The sequence below is a fragment of the Leptonotus elevatus genome, chromosome 5 (genome assembly GCF_054856555.1).
Source record: "Leptonotus elevatus isolate MCC_2025b chromosome 5, RoL_Lele_1.0, whole genome shotgun sequence".
NCBI lineage: Eukaryota > Metazoa > Chordata > Actinopteri > Syngnathiformes > Syngnathidae > Leptonotus > Leptonotus elevatus.
Genome location: NC_141243.1, coordinates 21,414,513 through 21,436,025, shown reverse-complemented (window position 1 = coordinate 21,436,025; position 21,513 = coordinate 21,414,513). Strand labels below are relative to the sequence as shown.

General features: G+C 38.0%; 1 protein-coding gene across 2 annotated transcripts in view; it reads right to left on the bottom strand.

Annotated features, from left to right (window-relative positions):
• Positions 1–21,513, bottom strand: part of sema4c (sema domain, immunoglobulin domain (Ig), transmembrane domain (TM) and short cytoplasmic domain, (semaphorin) 4C) — a 106,815-nt gene that overhangs the window by 26,618 nt on the left and 58,684 nt on the right. For both annotated transcript variants that reach the window (XM_086076842.1, XM_086076843.1), the window contains exon 3: positions 17,206–17,414. In XM_086076842.1, the coding sequence (XP_085932968.1) occupies positions 17,206–17,329 (124 nt within the window). In that variant the 5' untranslated portion in view covers positions 17,330–17,414. The remainder of the gene's footprint in view (positions 1–17,205; positions 17,415–21,513) is intronic.

Below are 21,513 nucleotides of genomic sequence, written 5' to 3'. Positions count from 1 at the left end.
GGCTTGTATGCACAATTGAGGAACACAGTTATGGTATACTACTTTGCTATGGAATCAGACCTTTTACAACTGCCTGATGGTGAGAAGAGCCTCATTAAAGCAGGACGGTAGGAAAAGGCATTACTCAATTACTGTCATTACTTTATTTTCTTTCATTAAAAGGCGGTTAGCCTTTTAAGTTAAGTTTGATTGGGGTAGCAATGAACGTAAACAACAGTAATATCATGGGGAGAGAGATAAACCAAAAGCCTTATTACTGGCTATGTTCATGACTTTCAGCAGTTCAGCCATTTTGTAAAATCAGATCTGCATGTTAGAAGTGCGATAAGGTGCGCCCATTAAGCAAGGCTGCAAACAAACAACATGAAATTACTTCTAAGAGGTGCCCTTGTTTTCATGGAAACTGAAGGAAAAAAAGACCAAAACATTTTAAAGCAACGGCAAGGACAAAAGCATGTATAAGTTGTGGAACAAATTGCCCTGTACGTTTTTAACATAAAAACCTTTGTACATTTCAACAGCATTAATGATCATTTTCAACATGAAACTGCTACTGTAAATAATAATTTATCAGATGTATGGCATGAATTACGTCAAAAAGCCCTAACATTATAGATCAGTGTGCAGTGGGATTTTAAAGTATTGATGCAAGTATTCAAAAGGAACAAGCGAAAACCTATGAGGGCCCAATACAAATGGGTGTAATTCTCCAGGTACGATTAGACTGTTAATCATCCGGGATGTTGATGACAATCATATTTTAATGCAAGGACTAACTGAAGCTTGGTAATCTAATTAGCTATAATTCAGTTATAACTCGGTGATTAGCAAGATGCGAGCCTTGAAATTACTGTGATGCCAATTTCCTCAGGTCTACCAATCTTATAGAAGGTTGTGTTTTATTATGATTTAACTTCTTAAAAACAATAACAAACATTCTAAAGAAAGACTCTGAGTCAATTACAAAATGCATGACGCATACACATGGACTATGCAAATTGCCTACTTCTCAAACGGGGTGCTGTGGCACACAATTAACAGATCATCAGAGGTGCCACAAGAAATTATCCAATTCCATTTAATTTAAATAACATTGCATTATTAAATATATTAATATATTTTATATTATCTATACTATTTTATACTTCATTATTCATTAAAAGCTATATAATTATTACATCTATATATGCCAGTGCCATACAATAGGCTGAACAATTGCAAATGCTCTGCTATTAGATGGCTGAAAAACATGTGTAGTCACCTTTTGTCATTCAAACACAGAGGTTTCCTGCGAGCTTTGTGTCTAAATCAACTGTTCAAAATTTTACACTGAGTAAGTTATTTTTGAGTAAATTTAGACAAGATCATCATTGCTATTGTAATCATCACTTTTGTGTCATTTTTGTTTGGTGCTTTGCTGTGACTTTTTTCTTATGTATTAGGGTGCCTTGGCTCAACAAAAGTTGGTAAACAATGACCTAGCATACAGACAAACTCCAGCAGAGTACACAAAATATAAGCAAGCACAGAAAGAGATGATGTTTAGTTTTCATTATGTCTCATGCTTTATTTAATATCACCTTGTTGTCACAGTGTTCACTTTCAAATTATTTGTCCCCACTGCAAATAATGCAATCCCAAAGAATGAATGGCATTGACAACATGTACTCTACAAAATGAATACTTTTTATTTCTTGACAAAAAGCAGCTATTCTCAAGATAGGGAACAGTAGTGTGATTTATGGTATGCCAAACTGTACATGTGGCGCTGCGGCCTACTTGAGACTATATTGACTTTTATTCATAAATACAGCCTACTATTTGGATAGAAAAAGGAGATCTTGCAGCAGGTGTGGGCAATTAATTTTCCAACGGGAACATGTCAGAAACTGGAACGGTTAACGAGGGCCACGCCCACAAGCTAACCTTAACTGTTTTCCATCTGAGTTTAATGCATTTACGAGCATTTACTTGTCATGTTTTAAATTAATAAGCTGCTACTTGTGCAATGTGTAGATAAAAATCATTAGATATGGATGGATAGATGGATAGAGAGACAGACATATAGATAGATTTAAGATGAGATGACCTTTATTAAGTTATGTTGCTAACATAAGTGCACTATTGTTGCAAGTTATTTTTTTAAGTGGCAAAAGGGGTCAAAGTGTCTAAATATAGCAACTGTTGCTAAGTTAGCAATCTTAAGGAAAATGTGTAGCTGTTGCTCATTTTCCCACATGTGCATGTCCTAATGATGTAAATAAATAAATAAATAGATATTTGACCTTTCATTTTTAATTCAATATCAGTACGAGGGCTGATCAGAAACTGTGGATAGACCAGAAGTGGCCTGTGACCCACCCCTACCTTTCCCATGTTTGTCTTGGAGCATTAATGTTTTTATATAGCTATTAGCACATCATTCATTACACATGTAAGTCTAACAGAAAAACTGAAAATGTGATATTGTGAACAGTGTGTGTACTTATATTTAGGGATTACTGTAACAAATAATGTACAGGGGAACCTCGAAAGTCAAACAGTCAATTGACTTGACAAAATTGGTTTTAGTGTGTTTAGTAAAGTCGAACAATGTCATAGAGGCACTTTGCATCCTTCAATTTTTCTGTATGCAACCCTTTGAGGAAGCATTTGCACACTCCTGGTATAAGGTTTTTCAATATTGGAATTATCTATGGCATAGGTGTCAAACTCCGGTCCTCGCGGGCCGTGGTCCTGCAGGTTTTGGAGGTTTCCCGCTTCCAACACAAGATGATTCCAATCAGCAGGATCGTTATCAGACTTATGCAGAGCTTGCTGATCATATATGAGCTGTGTTGGAGAAGGGAAACATCCAAAACCTGCAGGACTGCGGCCCTCCAGGACCAGAGTTTGACACCTATGATATATGGGGTACTGTTTTGGACCAATCATCTAATTATTTCAACAATGTAACATCACATACTGTAATGGTCGTCATCGTAAATGACGACAACTGGTTCTGAATGGACCTAGCGGATTAATTAAAAGTTAAATCAATAAAATTCACCAGAGAAGGCAAGGAAGATTAACTATGGAACATTTACTTATTATTATGGTTTATTTTGAAAATGAGAGTTACTTCTTGTCTTTTTGGCCACTGATTAATGCAAAGATTTGATACACACAAACACAAAATCTTGGTCAGCGGCCCTCAAAGTAAAGTGGGAATTCAACAATGGACATGATGCAGTGCTTCTCAATTATTATTGTTACGCTACCCCATGGACTAGGAAGAAGAAAATATTTCCCCCACACCCACTCTGCCATGACTATAAACAATATCATTTGTCTATAAAATTGTTGTAAGTATACACTGCCACCTACTGTAGTGGATGTGCAATTACACTGTACAGCGGAAAATAATAATAATAAATATAAATAAATATGTATATAAGGGATGCACGATAATGCTATTTTCAACCGATACCAATAATTTAGAAAGTTGATAACTGATAAGTAAGCTGATATTTGTTTGCAAAATTAACTTGAATACAAATATACTTTGGAGTCCTACTATAAGTCTAACATGTACAAATACATTGAAACATTGTGTAAAGCACCATGAAGCAAAATGTTATTGTTATATCTGCTCCAAAGACAACCAGTAACTCATTTTGAGTTTAGCAAAACAAAACAGCCACGTTTTAAAAATGCAACAAAAATATGCGATGGTTGTGGAATTTTCAGTAGTTAGGCAAGAATAAAACAGTCTGGAAAACAATTTGTCTCTTGGGTTTCTTTATATTTGAAGCTTCAAATATACACAAGTCTTACAGAGCAGTCTATGAGAAAAGATCTGTGAGAGTGTGCGCAGTAAATTATCATGGGAAGATTTTTATGCAGCCTGGTTAGGTTTTGGGAGGAGAAAGGGAGGGTCAGCTAGACAGGAAAGCAAGCAGTCTGTTCCAAGCAGGCTTATATTGCTTTATGTACAAGTGGTGAAAAGCCCATTGTTAAAGAAAATACGTGTCCACAATACAGTATAAACTTATGTTAATAATACAGATTAAATAGTTATTTTCCATAACAGGACAGTAAAGAAACTAGAGCCACAACCACAACAGATGGACCAACGTGGTATGTCTATTATTATTGGCGGATTTCTTTATTATCTGGTTTTGTCTGTATGACGTCAAATTCGTCGATGATTGCCGATAATTATTGGCGGATTTCCTTATTATCTGGTTTATCTGTATGACGTGTGTGTGTATATATATATATTCTTTCTAATCTAGACTGCACAAATACCAAAAGCATCCTAAATTGTAAGTAGGTCATTTTGGCTCACCCTGCTGTTAATCCAGTGGTCTTTCTATGTAAACATGCAGCAAATATTGGAAACGTGGCAGTTAAATACGGACAAGGTAACGGAAAATTACAATTAGAAGCAGAAGCTTGGCAGGAGAGCGATGAGGAGAGTAAAAGTGCTTAATGAAAGAAAGTGGTAGATAAGTAGTGAATTCAAATTATTATCTGAGGTGCAGGAGTGTAGAAACATTTTTGGGGAGAAACAAATGAGCAAGAGTGAACAAAGAGTGAGGCGGCATCCTCGGGGGAGGACTGAATATCTGCTGCTGTGCTACACACATGGTAGGAGGCGCACATACACACGGAAAGACACACACAGTGTAACAGTTCTATGGAGTACCTAGTCACTGATTTGAGCCCACCCAAAAATGGGGCCTGTTTTAGAAGTTTGAAGATATGGCTACATGTGCTACTAACCCTCCACCACACTGTGGTGACCCTGAGGCCATAACGTTTGCGGGATACCAACAGAAGACTTCAGACCTGTGGCTCATGTGAATATACATGTTATGGTTGTAAATAGGAGGTGCTGTATTTATCTAGCATATCCACATTGAAGCTAAAATTATTCGCTGTATGTGTGATTATCCTTTGATGCTAGTAGAAGACCTCAAAGAGAAGGAGTCATATGTGATGCTGCCGTGATAAAAAGATGGAAGAATACAAATGCAAAGAGAGAGAGTTGAGGTAATTAAAAAAAAAAAAGAGAAACAATAACAGGTGACTGCACTTCATGTCCTCTTTGTCTCTGTGTGGAGGGATGTTTATTGACTGCATGTTAACGTAGTCAGTTTGACTGAAATTAAAAAGATCTAAGAAAAGCATTTTACATTTAACTAATAAAATGTACTTAAAATTTGTAATTGTTCAGAATTTTTTTTGAAAATGTCAACTAATATGTTCTCTATGTGAAGCAATATATTCATGTTCACTGCCAGAAAATTTGTTATTCTACACACATGTCTCATATTTTCCTTAAAGGCAGCAGCTGTGAAGGATTTTTCAACTGGACAGAAAAGGCTCAATTTAAAAGATAAGAAAGCTCATTTTCATATGAACAGAAACCAGAAGCCGCCTGAAGGTTGGAAATCAATCGCATGACGTTTTGGGGAAATGGTCAAAAGCAGGAAATAATGCATCTTCGTCAAAGGCAAATTATTGCGAACACTGAAGGTGGAATCTGAGAGGGAAGCAAGGAAATCCACATTGCATTGTTGTCTGAAAAGGTCTACTTCAGACCCTAGACTTTGTGATCTGCCTTGAGCCTTGCAGCACAGCTCCCTGTCTGCTATAAATATATACAGCCACTGCTTATAGCTTCCAACCGCCCAGCCACTCACACACCAAACTATGATTAAAGGACTATTTTAAGGAGAGCTTTGAAGCAGTAACAAACACTGAATGGGAAGCAGAAACAGACAGACAAGAGGGAGAGACACCGGGTAGGACAGTGCCACGAGACTCAAGACAAACACACATGCAGCGCTGACAAACCCTCATCTAAGTGGATACCCTCTTTAAAAGAAAACTCACCAAAAATATAATAAAAATAAATAAATACATGCACACACTCAGGGATGGAAGTCAGTTCTGTGCTGCCTCGACAGGGAGTTCACAAGAGCGTCAGGTGGAAGACAGAATGAGAGCATGAGAAGAAAAACTGGCAAAGCTAGACATGTTCCGACTTTTACTGACTGGATTTGCACAAGACCTACAGTCTAGTGATCTGAATCGAGGTTAATGCGTAAATGCTGAGAAACCATCGAACAACTTTACCAGGCAAAAATGCACGAAACGCCTCTCGCTGTTCAAATTCAACAAGGAAACGGGAGTAATTTTGCGAGAAATAATTAATTGCAGCATCCATTCGTCTGTTAGGTTTGTTTGTTTCCCCCCCGCCATCGGCACTTATTGGGTTCGCCTGATTGGTCCGATCAAATAAAGATCGGTTTTAAACGTATCAGCGGGAGCGGTACAAAATGTATTCTCCAGAGTTTGTGAACTCACAAATACCGCGAGAATTCATCTTGCTGGCAAGGTTACCGCCGCCATTCTACGTCACTATGCACTGAATGCGTTGCGACGTAAATAACAATGGCGGCATACGTCCAAATAAAGTTTCTACAAAATGTATTAAACTGTAAATGACTTTTGAAAAATGAATCTCAGATATGTTAGTAACGACCAAATAAATAATATAGAGCAAACTTGTCATGACTACCGGGGTTCCTTTTAAGATGGTTCAGATATGATTTTTTTCTTTCTTTTGAGCCAACTAAACCGAACTTATCCCATACTGCGGAGAGCCGAATATAGAGGGGATTGTGATAAACTCGGCACTAGTGAGTCTGAGTCACCTGATTTTGAGGCTCTGCCAATTCCGAATTTCAGATCCGATACCCTGCATACATAATAATAATAATAAATACTAATACATCAGATTTATATAGCACTTTTCTGGACACTCAAAGACGCTTCATAATGGATACATTATTCATGCCTTCACACTCTGGTGGCGGACTGACAGGAACATGGCTGCCAGTGTGTGCCTACGGCCTTTCCGTCCACCACCAAACATTCACGCCACCCTTACACCAGTGTGAGTGACACTGGAGGCAATGTGTGTGAAGTGTCTTGACCAAGAATGCAATGACATGACTTGGGGAGAGTGGGAATTGAACAACAGAACTTCCGGTGACTGGACGACCTGCTGAGCCATGGCACGACATCATCATTGTTACAAGACGCGAGCTTTAGGTTAGCTTCCTGCGACAACTACTACAATGTTCCCCCACTTGCTGTGTTTACTTCTGCTGTTGCTGGCTGTGTAGCGATGTTGTGTAGGATAAAATGCATATATATTTGATATTTTTTGGCAATATCGGTGTACTGCTTTCTAGTTCTTTAACTCATTCACTGCCATAAATTCATAAAAAAAAAAAAGATTGTTAAAAATTAGGGGCAAGAGGCTATTAATTTTTTTTAATTGTTATTAATCACATGACTTCATTAGTTAACTCACGATTAATCACAAATTCTATATGTTCTAAATGTACAATAAAAACATTCTAGGTTTTCATACTCTTGTTAACAAAAGTGGAAAAAAAGTTAAACTAATAGAAATAGTTCAAATAAATTTTTGCCGTTTATAGCTGTCAACGGCAGTGAATGAATAAAAAAAAAGAGAGAAAGAAAATATAACAAATTCGGGGCATCAGGCGATTAAAGTTTTTATTCGTAATTAATCGCATGACTTCACTAGTTAACTCGCAATTAATCACAAATTTTATGTACAAAACTAAATGTACAATAAAAAAATCAAGATTTTCAACAAAAGTGGATTTTTTTTAAACTAATAGAAATAGTTAAAATAAATTTTTGACGTTTATAGCCGTCAATAGCAGTGAATGAGTTAAAAAAGTAAAAATAAAATACTATAGCAGCATAATTATGTCTTTGTTCTACAGCATTTTTATTTTTTGTTCTATTAGCTTTATAGAGATTTTCTCAGCGCTTTGACTCAAAATAACAAATGCTTTCAGTTTCCATGAAAACGCATTCTGACAGTGCTCACGTTATCAACCAATTACTGTGAACATTTGAATTCGGCTTTAATGGTGGATTAAGGGCCTCAACTTACTCACCTCCTGAGGTACACCATCAACTAGTGCAAGAACACTGTGGAATGAATCAAAGCATTCCTTTTCCATAAATGGATACATAAACCTCAGGAGAAAATGTGTGTATTTTATGTCTGTTGCTATAAAAATTATTACACCTGTGCACATTTAAGTAAACTATATATCCTCAAAAGAAAGTTTTAATCCAATTTGCGGTCGATTAAGTGTTGTGTGCTCATATATAATATGTGCATCAGTGTGTGAAATTCACATACAGTATGCTCAATTCACTTTCACTCTTGCCCCCGGCGTGTACTCCTCACACTCTTTTAAGGCTACATATAATGGACTATGCTGTTTCTGCACATAAGGCCAATAGCGTTAAATCAGGGTATCAGTAAAACCCTTTTAACACTGCTGCAAAGAAGTGCTTTGCATAAGAGCAGCCTGGAGTGGCAGTTTCACTTTAATCCACATGCCCACTTGGTCACACATCAGCTCTTCCAGAGTCAGTGTGACAACAGTGCACACTCCAGGTCGTGACATCTGGTCCAGGCTGTTAATCTCTACCGACCAATCAGCTCAGGGGCGGGGGATGAGTGACACTCAACGCAGATAGAGAAGCAGTGATGAATTTTCCCCTTCCTTCTTCCTCCTCCCACATCTGTACTGCCAGTCACGCACAACCTTGCGCTGCCTCCTCTGCATTGCTCTCAACTACTCATTACTGTAATTGGAGGCTTTGAGAAGATACGGAAGAGGCAGAATGCAAGAAAAGAAAGGTTGAGAGAGAGGGGCCAAGAGAAAGAGAGAGTTCTCTGGAGGTCAAAGGCCTGGCCCTTTTCCACAGCCACAATTTGCCATTTGTCTCTCCCTGCATTCCTAAATCAATCTTTTTTTTCCCTCTCTCTCATTAATAAAAGGCATACGCATATTGGTTTTGGCTTTCCTTTACAAATTGCAGGGTTCATTTACTGCATCAAAGGGGCTCAATTTCAAAACATTACATTTCTTGGGGCTCCCTTTCTTCTCCCCATCCTTCTTTGCTTTCTTTGCTTTCTGTTCTTTGTTCAACCTCAGCTGCTGTATTTTGTCATAATTTTGGCTTACTGGTCTTTGTCACTGGGCTGTGTAATTGTTAAGAGTGTGTGCGCGTGCGTATGTGTGTCTCAGAACACAACAGGAAAACCAAGAAGGCAAAGTCTGAGGGACATGGAGGGGGGAAAAAATGCCCCCATAATATTCAGACACAAACAAGCTTTACTTGACAAAGTTGACTTAAAGTTTAGACGTCAGACTGATTTACTACAAGTGCACTTCTTGGAGAATATTGCTCGCAAGCTTCAACGTAGTAAAAAGTAAGTCTCCTGAGTCATCTGATTTAATGTTTATCTGAAAGCATCAAAATGCAGTTCAATCACAAGAGTCCTGCAACAGCTGTGATAAAGACAACACTGTGGTCACAATGCAAAATCCAAACACTGAAAGAAACTGTGGGTGTGTCTGTTGAGTCCAGAAGTATTTAGCTGTCTTCTGGACAAAAAGTCCTGCACTGTAATTAGTAGAACATTGAGTTATGTTTGGGGTTACTTAGCAGTTTGGCCACGTTTGCAGACTCATTTATGGCAGGACTCTTTTATTTGCCATGCAGCCCAGTTTACATAGGCACTTGGAGCCTATTTACAATGAAATACAGCTTTTTCAACGATTCCTTATGACAATCTTGGCAGGCCGTTTTGTGTTTAGCCTTGATATGTGTTGACTCGATAGAATGGGCGGCGGGACTTAAGAGGACTATCAACTTATTTATTTATTTACTAGAAATCAGAACGATATGATATGATAAAATGCACACATAATATAATATGATAGAAAAAAAGAATTTATTGCTGGCGTCAGGCCGAAAACCTTGTACCTCCATAATAGGCGATTTTCAGGAAACCCAAAAAACGGCATGGTTGTTAAACCGTTATCATTAAATAATCAAGCCCTTTTAAACACTTTAGATTGGTCAATGATGTGTAAAAAATAACACTCACAAGTGTAGTCTGGCGAAGAGTATACATTTTTGAAAAAATATTAAATTGACCAAATTGTGATTTATGAGGTTTTGGCCCGACTGCTGTCACTATAAGTACACTTTTAATTAGACACTTTACAATACTGTAACACTGAAAATGCATCCGATTCTACTTTAATTACTATTTTATCATTCTTTATATTAAACCATAGCATTTTTCAGCTGCTGGTTGTGATTGCTGTTTTTTTTCTTACAATACTTAGTTTTCCCCCCTGCTTGAGCTGTGCCATGGCATTTCATTCTGTATACTTTATATATTTGAATACCAAAAAAATAAGTCTAAAGTTTTTGATTATTGTGAATTTTGTGTCTATAATATGATTTTAATACCATTTAAAATGTCAAAATTGGACTTTTAAAGGGTGAAAAAAGGCACGGTAGATTGCATGGCAACAAGACACTCACAGAGGATGTTTATTTTCTTGTTTTGCATCCGCATGTATTCCTTGTGTAATTGCAGGGAGGGGTGATGAGTGTTGGTAGGAAGGGGTGGGGGCAAATATTATCTCTGCATCCATCTCTGCTTAGACTTCACTATCACCCTCCCAACCCACACAAACACATAAAAACAGACCCCCCCCGCTCTGCCCAAGAGTTCCAAATCGTTCATAGTGCCAGCCTAAGCAGTACACACATATAAAGAAAAGATGATTAGACAGGTACACACACAAACTGAATGTGCTTTGCATGTCTGTGCAGAGATGTATCCGAGAGGTTTTTGTCCTTTTAAGGCAGTGAGTGAGTGACCCGTCTCCCTCTCTTGCTCCATCTACCTGTCTCACTTTCATGCTCTTTTGCCATTATATTTCCACTCCATTCGCCATCTGGAACCCCCCACCCCCCTTTTTCTTTTTCTGCAGCTTTGTTTTTCCATTTCATCTGGCTTTTTTCCCTCCTTCATCCATATCAGTTATTTACCCCAGTATTGAGTCTGAAAATCTCATTTTACTTTAACCGAGTGGAGAAATCTCTCAATAAGTAAGATAATCCTACTTGTTTCCAATATAAATCAATTTGTGCCGAGAATCTTTCTGCACTCAAGTGTCAAACCACGTAAGATAGGCAATATGAGGTGACGTGATCTGCCTTCTCTCAGGTTTCAGGACTCAAGGCTGCACCAGAAGAAATGGGAGCTACAATACCTTCTAATTTCACCCACTTATTTTTCAGGGGTAGGGAAGTGGGGAGGACAGGAAGCAAGGAGGTAGAGAGTGCCGAAGAATTACTTGCATTTATCACTGCAGATCCCCTTTGGTCTACCACTGGAATAAATTAGTGCTGACCAAATTTCAAAAGTCACCCAAATCTTCCGTCTGCAGGGCGTCTAGGCACCTTCCGAGAGATGAGTGAGAAACTTGTCATCCAGGAGACGCTCAGAGAGTGGAGCCGCTGCTCCTATGCATCGTGAGGAGCCAGATGAGGTGCCTTGGGCATATAACCAGGATGCCTCCTGGATACCTCCCTGGTGAGGTCTTACTGGCATTTCACTGGGATGAGGTCCTGGGGACTCGGGGTGGGCAATATTGGCCAAAATAAAATATCTTGATATTTTTTCCAAAAACTCGATAACGATAGTCTGTAAATCTGTACTCGCTTCACAGAATAATTATTGACAGCATTTTTGAACAGCTCTTGTTTATATTTTAATTTGCTCAATACATCTTCTGCAAAACATTTTACAACAATATTCTACGGCAACATTTAACAATGAAAGCTTTATTATTTCCAGGCTAAATGAGGTGTTTTCATTGATTTTTCTGAATCTTTGTCAATTTTTTATTATTCCATAATAACAGAGCTGGTCAATGCTAAATGGACTACTTTTTATATAGCGCCTTTAACTACACCATATTGTGCTCAAAGCGCTTTGCCTCACATTCACCCATTTACATCATCACATTTTAATCTGCACTAAGTACTGGTGCACCACTGCCAAATACTACAGAAATCACAACGACAAAAGCTGTTTACTACAGCAGTCAGAATGGGGGCGGGGCAGGAAACACGCACACACACCCACATATATATATATATATATTAGGGGTGTGAATTGCCTAGTACCTGGCAATTCGATTCGTATCACGATTCATAGGTCACGATTCGATTCGATACCAATTAATCCCGATACGAATCTATAAATTGATTATCGCGATTTTTTTAAAACTCAAATTTAGAAAATACTACTCATTAAACTTGTACATGTACACTGTAAGATTTGTATGAAAATGTATTTATTTATCTGAAAATTCAGGTTTCAGTCTGTTTCATTATTGAACAGCACTGAAATCAAATATTAAGGCTTAATGTTCCTTTAATATAACATACTTCCATGTGTAAAACCTAACCCTAAATTAGACGTTTTGTAGAATATTCCCATAAAAAATTGATGTTTAAAAATCGATTCAGCCGCATATTGAATCGATTCGAGGATTGCGCGCTGTAATATCGCGATATATTGCCGAATCTATTTTTTCTAACACCCCTAATTATATATATATATATATATATATATATATATGATAGTAAAGTAAGAGCCAGCATCCGGCATATATTGTAATGACAGCAAAAGCAGCCGTGATCTTTTGACAGGCAATTTCTGAAGTTGTCCTGCACATAATACACGTGATATAGTCGCAAATGTAGCTATGAGGCGGAGTACAAGCGAGTAAAAACGGAATATTAAGCCAATATGGATTGAAACATCCGGTCAACTTTTACTTGCTTGCATAACGGCGGCGTTTGTGATGCATTGCCAATGTTTACTTGCTTTGTCAATCGCAGTGTGTGTTCATTGTGTGTGAATGTGTGCTCAATGCAGTGAGGATTTTCTGATTGTGTTCGGCAGCTTTACTCATCTTTTCTTGAGCAGTAGTCGTACTTGTGGAGTCCTAAAGTCGCGTAATCCTCCATATGGTCCGTGTTGGAACAGAAGTGCTTTTCACGGCGAGCGTTTTTCGGCAGACGTTACGATGTTATTTTGGTCTTGTCAACCCCAAATAATTTCCAGGCTAGAGACGTAGACTTAAGTCTTGCTATGATTATTAGTCACTAATACGAGACTTTGATTCCATGTTGTCACTTGTAAACACTCCCGTCTTCCTCACGGCGGGCGCCACCGAGTTACATGACTGAATCCTGCCCGCTGATTTGCAGAATGAAGACGTATCACTTCCTCCTCTTCCGCCTATGCACGCTGATTCGCCAAATGAGAACTTTCATCGCTTCCTCCTACTTTTCAGCCAATCAATTGAGACGTTTTTTTCCTCATTCAGAGATAATATTAAAACTCGATAATGTCAAATTGGACATCGTGAGGGCCAAGTTGACGATAATATCGATGACGGTGATTATTGCTCACCCCTACTGGAGACGACCCACCCAGCCACTCTGGACACACTACGTTTCCTGGATGGGCTGGGAACCACCCCGGATAAGTGGAAGAAGATGCATGGTTGGATGCTTGATTTGTAACTGACAATTTCACAAACTCTTGATGGCAACAGTTTCTTCTTTCAATTTCCTTTTGTTGGTTTCAAATGACGCATCAAAAGTGAGATCAGAGGAGTGAGAGGGATGTGCAGGAGGAATAAAGAAAGTGACAAGTGGGTGTACAGTATATTAGGACTGAACGATTAATTGCCTTTTCAATATAATCCCGATACAGTAAAACACGATTTGCTCAATGCAAAAGCTGCGATTTGACTGGTCAATGGGAGCAGAGGGGCTCTCTCGCAGGCAGAGACAGCAATGTTTTAATTAAATCTTGTCATACCAGGTGTGTGTAACTTCCAGAGATCGTGACGCAAGTATCGAACATGTTTGATCTTTTTTTTTTTTTTTAACTCCCCATATACGTGCTACTTGAACCGTGACCAATCAAAACGCATCCACCGGTCAAATGATTTTAAAATTGTGGCTCTCTGTAGAGTTGTCAGCGGTTAAATATCAAGAGGATACATTTGTCTGTATGGGGTCAGATGTTGTGTCCGTCCGTTTTCATGAATGAGACAAAACGATGTTGCTCCTTAATAGAGCTGTGCGATACTTGAGATTTTGGTATCGATCGATACCAGGTAAATACTGGTGCCAATATCGCCAATATGATACTGATACCAAGTACTTTTAGGTTCATAAAATATGGTATTTTAAATAATTTGTCTTATTCAATAACTTTTTTCAAATGAAATTGTAATTTCTTTTAATCAAATTAGACTTATAAAAATCATAAACATATTTTCAACGGAAGAATATCAGGGCTGTTATCTAAATTTGAAATGTAGTAATAATCTTCATTTCTCAGTACCTGTCACTTTTCTGCACTCAAAGAAACATCACCCACCAAAGTTCCTCTAGTCTATTCACATTACATAAACGATACTTACATATTATGCTGCACTAATACCTAGCTCAACTAGTAGTGACTCATTGTCATATTATGTCATTCACTGTAAAAATCATTATTTGTAACCGCCAATCAATGGCAGGCTGGCACATGCGCGTGTGCTACAAAGGGATTGCAGGAGGGACCCATCAGAAACCAAAATAAAAAAATAAATACACGTGAAATATCGATACTAACGCTCTGGCATCGATCCGATACTGATACTCACGTTAGTATAGATTCTATCGATACTTGGATCGATCTGCACAGCCCTACTTCCTTAACGAAGTCTCACTGCAGCCTTGCGGCTTGTAGTGCCTGCAGGTGCTTATCCATTTTTAAAATCAGAAGATGTTACTGTAAATCATATAAACAGGTATAATCTTACTTTTCCTACACTTTAACATGTGTGATGACTATTTTTTTTTTATAGACGACATAGATAAGTTCAGTGCTACAAAAAGCATGCGGTTCATGTTTACATTTCATGTTTCAAGAAATATTAAAAGTTGCATATGTTGAAGTGCTAAAGCCACAGATTTGTTTGCATTTTAGTTATAATCGACACTTTATTTTATGTAATTTATTAAAAAATTACTGTATAGGTAGTCCTCAATTTAGGAACACAATGGGTTCCGAGAGGTTGTTTGTAAGTTGAATTTGTTTGTAAGTCGAATCAAATTAAATTGTTTCAATATTTAATTTTATCAATTATTTTTTTTAAAATCAAAATATGTAAAAAATATATTAAAAAATTAACAAATTAAACTATATACCTTATATATACTTTCTATACAGTACATACATTAAATTAAAAAGCATACATTAAATTACATCATCCATTATCTGAACCACTTTTCCTTACAGTACATTACATTTTTACACATTACAATGCAATAAAAAACTAAATAAATATGCTTACTGTACATAGAGGGTGGAGGAATTATTGAATTGAGTCCATGTGAGGCTAAAGAAGTGGAAGGCATTACGTATTGGGTGTAACCGTCTCAGGAAACTATGTTTTCAGACTGTTCGTGAAGTGCAGTCAAGATGGCGACCGCAGAGTCAGATTCAAGTGATTTCGAAGCTGAAGAGATATTGTATGTTTTGCTACTACGCCGATAAAGAAGACGAGTGAGGGCTGCTTTTCATGAATATCCTCCAAGAGAGCCTCTGAAATGTGCTCAGTGTGGCGCCAATATCGAGTGCGTGCGTCGTGGCTCCAGGCTGTGCCCTTCATCGCCGGACAGAGAGGTAGTTGAATTACGCAAATGGTGCTGCTTGGCGGGGTTGTGGCAAAGAGGGGAACTACAGTATAATACTGTACCATAATGTATGATGTGGTGCGCACTTAAATATTAACTTGCATGCAAAATACAGCTTTTATAGACATCAGTCAGCCTTTGTTCGTATCTGCGAATGTCCGTAACTCGGATGTTCGTAATTAGAGGACTGCCTGTATATACTTATATGTTTACGCCCCACTTGTTTGTCAGAATTTCGTTGTTGTGGTGAACGCTTACAAGATCAATATAAAGTCAATATATTAAATAATGCTTCATTTGCCATTTTCTTTATTTTAATAAATATTAATTAATTGGTTACTTGTTGAATTATACATTCGAAAAGGACCTAGCAGATTAAATCACAATGCTGAGAAAACAACAAGAATTTGTAATTAGATTATTTTACAAAATCGTTCTGCTCTAGAATACATGTACAAAACAAGCTTTTGAACGAGCCCCCACGCCACCACAAGCGTGTCATTCTCCTGGAGAGTTGAGGATATCTCAGCTCTCTGTGAAAACGTCACAGGAGCATTTCAGGTTCATTGAATAAGGATACAAAGCAACACGGGTGGGGAACGATGAAACGATAAAAGGCAAAAAGGCGAGAGAGAGAGAGAGAGAGAAGCCTAAAAGATAGATAAATAAGATAAAAGGCGCGATAGATGATACTGAGAGGTTAGAAAAAGAGTATTTGCTAAATCCCCAAGTAAGAAAATGCTGCACTTCCCTTTGATGGATTAAAACAGGCACCATTTCTAAGGCCGCCTGCAACAATTGGCATTGTTCAGTGAAGAAAGCCCCGCATGGCTGCAGTGGAAGACGGAGATAAAGAGCGCAAATGCAGTTTAGCACCGGGATTAGATTGGCGTAATTTTTGTTTGATTTAGGGTCAACATCAGAGTCTTAAAATAAATCTGACATCAGCCATTTCTGATAATGGAGAAGTCTCTTTGGCTTTCCGGATATAATTCATTTTCTAACACCACCAAGGAGGTTAAGTTCTCTGCGAACATTGTTTGTTTGTGACACACCTCTTAAACAATGAATCAATCAGAGGTAGGAAACACTTCAACATCGTGTAGAAAGTCTGCTTAAACCAGCTGCACGCTGAGTGACACGAATGAAACGGACAGAGGATGATGAGTGAACCTCGCAGACCTACTAGCACACCTGCTTATCGGGAAACAACATACCACCACCACCCGTCTTACTTTATTGCACCACAAACATCATGGTGCAATTGTCAAGGGAAAGACAATCTGTCTTTGCCCTGGCTGCTGTTGCTTTGTAAAAAAGAAGAGGAAACCGCAAGAAAGGAAAGACGGTGGATAGAGTCCCACATACGTTTTCATGACAATAAAGAAGCCTTTTCCCAATTTTGTCAGGTTTCAAGATAAAAATACAGCATCAAGAGGGATTTTGGATATTGTGTACGTTTCAATACTTCAATTCTAACACGGTCTCAGTAATGCACAGCTCACTTACCCTGATACCGCACAGTCTTGCGTGGGATTGGGTTCCAGTTAAGTCCCAGAGACTTTTCACATCCAAATAGGGACAACAAGAGCAAGACCTTCACCCAGGCCATTTCTATGATGTAAACTTCCATTTGGTGGAAATGGTGCGAGTGATGGATTGAGACCTCACTCAGATGATCAAGAAGGACTCAGGAGAGCAGGCAGGCTCCTGGCAACCTGCCCGAAAAGAGGGAAAGAAAAGAACATCAGCTTGTGCAAAGCAAAAATTCACTCTCTTTAGTATCTCAGTTATTTATTAGAAACTATTTTGACAGAACTTGCACATTTATCAACAAGACATAGTATTTATTAGTGGTTATTAAAAAAAAAACCACCCATTTTCCATTGCACTTGTCAATATTAGTGTTGCAGATGAGCCGATGAGACTCTGGGTAACAGGTCAGGTCGGGTACATCCTGAACTAGTCGCCATATAGTAGGGATAGACCAATAATCGGCCAGGCCGATTATCAGCACAGATATTGGGCATTTGGACGTATATCGGTATCGGCCTTTTTTCAAAATCTGACGGCCGATAAAAGGCAAAGCTAAAACCATTTTAATCTCAGGAAACTATTTATTAAAAATTTCAGTTAACTTTATAACAGATGCTACAGACCCTGGGAACCTTCTGAACCTTTTGTTTTTGTTGGGCATCAAAACAAAGAAATGTGAATGTTTAAGATTTCAGGGTTTTTTTTGGGGGGGGGGGGGATCAGAGCTATGGTATTTTCTTCCATTTAACTTTTTAAGACGTACTGATAACCTTGGGAGCTCTTTGAACTTTTATTCTTAGAAATTTAAAATGAAGTATATTGTCTAAGAAAAACAAACAAAAAAAACCTACATTTTGAAAAGTCTGAAAAATTGTTCAATAAGACATTACAACACAGTCAAGATTGGCATTTGTAGTTTAAATTTTTTTTGACGGCAATATTCAATGAAAATGAATATCGGCTTTAAATATCGGTTATCGGCCTCCTTGATTACGAATAACCGGTATCTGGCCTGGGAAAAAAACATATTGGTCTATCTCTACCGTATGGATAAAAAAATACATTTGCATTCACATTCACACTGATAGACAGTTTAGAGTCTTTAATGAACCTTTTTGAAATGGTGGCACAAGACAGACTATGTGGAGAAAAAACCACGCTAACCACTCAGCACCACTTTGTTGACATAAAAAGTCACAAGATTGTAAAAAATAAATAAATTAGTTATGCAAATCTCCAAGACAAACAAAAACACTACAGATTCCATATTGGTGCCTGCGCAAGTGTCCACCAACAATAACAAACAACACAGTTTAATGACCTTTGGCTGGAGGATTTGTGGAGGAAAGTTTTGTGTCCCTCCTTTCCTCTCATTGATAATTAAAGCTATTGCCACTCAAAAAGCTGTGAAACTGCTTATCACCGCACTCTTGTTGAGCCAATTCAGCAGCAGTATATTAAACTGAGGCTATGTTATCAAAGTTAATTGTGCTGGCAATGCCTCAGACGGCAATGTGTTGGGAAATGAATGTTGAGGCAAGGACGATCCAATGGCAGTATGCTGTAAATGAACGGCTTTATACCTAATGAACGTGTCAAGTGTACAGCTAGTGTGGCATTAGAAGCCAATGACAGGAGTCCCAAAGGCAGCGTTTGTCATGAAATACATTGAAAAAGTGAAGCACAATAAAACTCAATAAAGAAAAATGTATCAGCTTTGAAAAGGGAAATTGCTGCCATTAGTTATCGTGTGAAAATACTTCAATTTACATTTTAAGAAATGACAAACTCGTGCAGCTTTCTTAGGAGTAAAATGTGTCATACAGTATTCCGTTCAAATATTTGACAAGGCTTACTGTTGCTCTATGACAGGGTTTACACACAATATTCAAATTTGCAAACTACATCCTAACACACTGTTTTGAAATGTTATCAATATGAAATCAGTGCTAATCTTTAAAAAAAAAAAAAGAGCGTGACTTCAAGTGTCAAGTGTGTAAAATATTGTCACAGTTTTGGAATGGAGCCTGTTTCTTGGATTGAACTTCTGCACTGGTAGATTATTTTAAGTAAGTAGGACATTTCTGGAGAGAGATGACACTCTTAAATTGAATTGTAATTTCCAATACAATGAGTGCCACGAGTAACCGAGGCTGCTATCTCAAAACCTCAGGCACATAAATCTAAGCACAATGTAGTTAAAGAGGGCCAATAACACCTTTGTTGATGAATGATCATGCTCAAATGATAAACACAATTTGAGAAAAACAATTCATCCATCACCGAATACATGATGATGCCTACACCCAGTGGCAACAGTCACTCTCTATTAACGATCCGTGATTGAATGCAGTGAGCTCTCCATTCTTTCACACGGGTGTGTAAAAGTAGACCGGCCGGCTGGCTAAGTACGCCTGTGGCAATGAGACACAATGAAACTCCCGAATTGAATTATTAGGTGTGACCCAAGCCCGCTATAAATGGCATCAATATAAGATCTTCCTGCAGAGGGATGTTTTAAGTTGTGACTTGACTCATTTTACCACATCCTTAAACACAATTACACCACCTGTCAGTTTCCAATTGGGTATCTGTCGCATTTTGAGCAAAATGGGTTTCAATAATGTAAGCTGTGGAGAAGATTTCTATTGACCTTTCACAACCATCACAAAATGTCAAACTGTTACTAACTGAATGCAAATCACTTTAACTGTTTATTAGGGCGGGGAATCTTTGACTGTATCGCGATTCAATTCCGATTTTTGGGTCTGCGATTCGATTCAGAATCGATTATCGATTCAGAACAATTTTAGATTAAAAATTATTTGATTGACAATGATTTCTGCTTCAATTTATAGATATGCAAAGAATTGTCATGATCTACTCCCGTCTGACTCGCTAATGCTAATTAGCGCGCTACTCGTGGCACTTTTATCACTCAAAAGAACGACTATTCATACAAAACGCTTCAGGAATGTATACAGAGAAGCATCTTAACATACTACACTGCAAAAAAAAAAAATCTTTTATTGGAATAACTTGATCATGACTTTTTGCTTCTATACAAGTGGAACCACACTGCCCCTAAGTGGCCAAATTGTGTACAACATGAACAGTGCTCCCAATAAAGGCACACACAAACAAGGGCAAGACAGTATAAAATAATTGAAATAAAATCGATTTTGGGACATTTAAAATAGATTCTGAATCATACTAAATGAGAATCGCGATTCTTATGAGACTCGATTTTTTGGCACACCCCTACTGTTTATGTACAGCATTTACGTGTCCTTGATATCCCTATCTAGCCTACCACAGGCAGAGCATGCGACATTTCCATCCTAGGAAACAAATGTGGCTGATGAGCTTCACTGGTGGTGCTGGTAAATGCAATTTGAAGATGTGTACGTGTGTTGTGTGTCTACATACTCTAGTGTGTGCAAATTGAAACAAAATGACTGTTATTGATTCCATGTTCACAAAGAAAATAAGAGGTTAAACCCCACCATCTGCCCCCACTCCAGATCAGATGAAGGTGATGTGCTGTTAAATGGCCATTCGCAAATGCTACATTTGTGTGAAATCGGAAAGTCTCGCAATGCACACTGCCGGCTTTATTGGATCGATGCCGGAGGCCTTAGCGGCCAACGCTTTAGTGAGCCAAAAAGACATTGAGACGGGGGATGGGGGTAGGAAAGTTGGAGGGAGGGTTGAATAGATAACAAAGTGGGCGAGCTATACAAAAATCCCACATTTCGATACGTTGCTAGAGGAATTTTCACTCTTTCTATAACAATGCGAAGGGGTAACCGAGTGAAGTGGGCATCCTGAAGGCTGGATTAAGTGAAGAGGCAGTGCAAAGACTGAAGCAGAGGATGGGGAGAAGATTTTGGCAGAAGGCCCAGTGGAGATTCTTCTGCTTTTATGTGAAAATAAGGGTTGAAGTAGTCAGCAGCTTAATGATAAAATAATCATACCATTTCAGAATATAGTATTTATAATAAATGTTGAAATTTTTTAAAAGTTGTAATTATTATGGTTGGCGTGTAATAGTAAAATAAATAAATACATTAATCTAAAAAAAAATACTTTAGTACATATTACGTATAATTTTAACTCATTTGCTCCCAAAAACGTATAAATACATTCTATTTTAAATAATATCATGCTCCCAATGACGCATTTATACGTTTTTTAATGCTATAGCATACAGAAGGCTTTGATGCAGTCTCTGAAATGTATGAAGCAATGGTAGTTATTACAAAAACGGCCAGCAGGTGG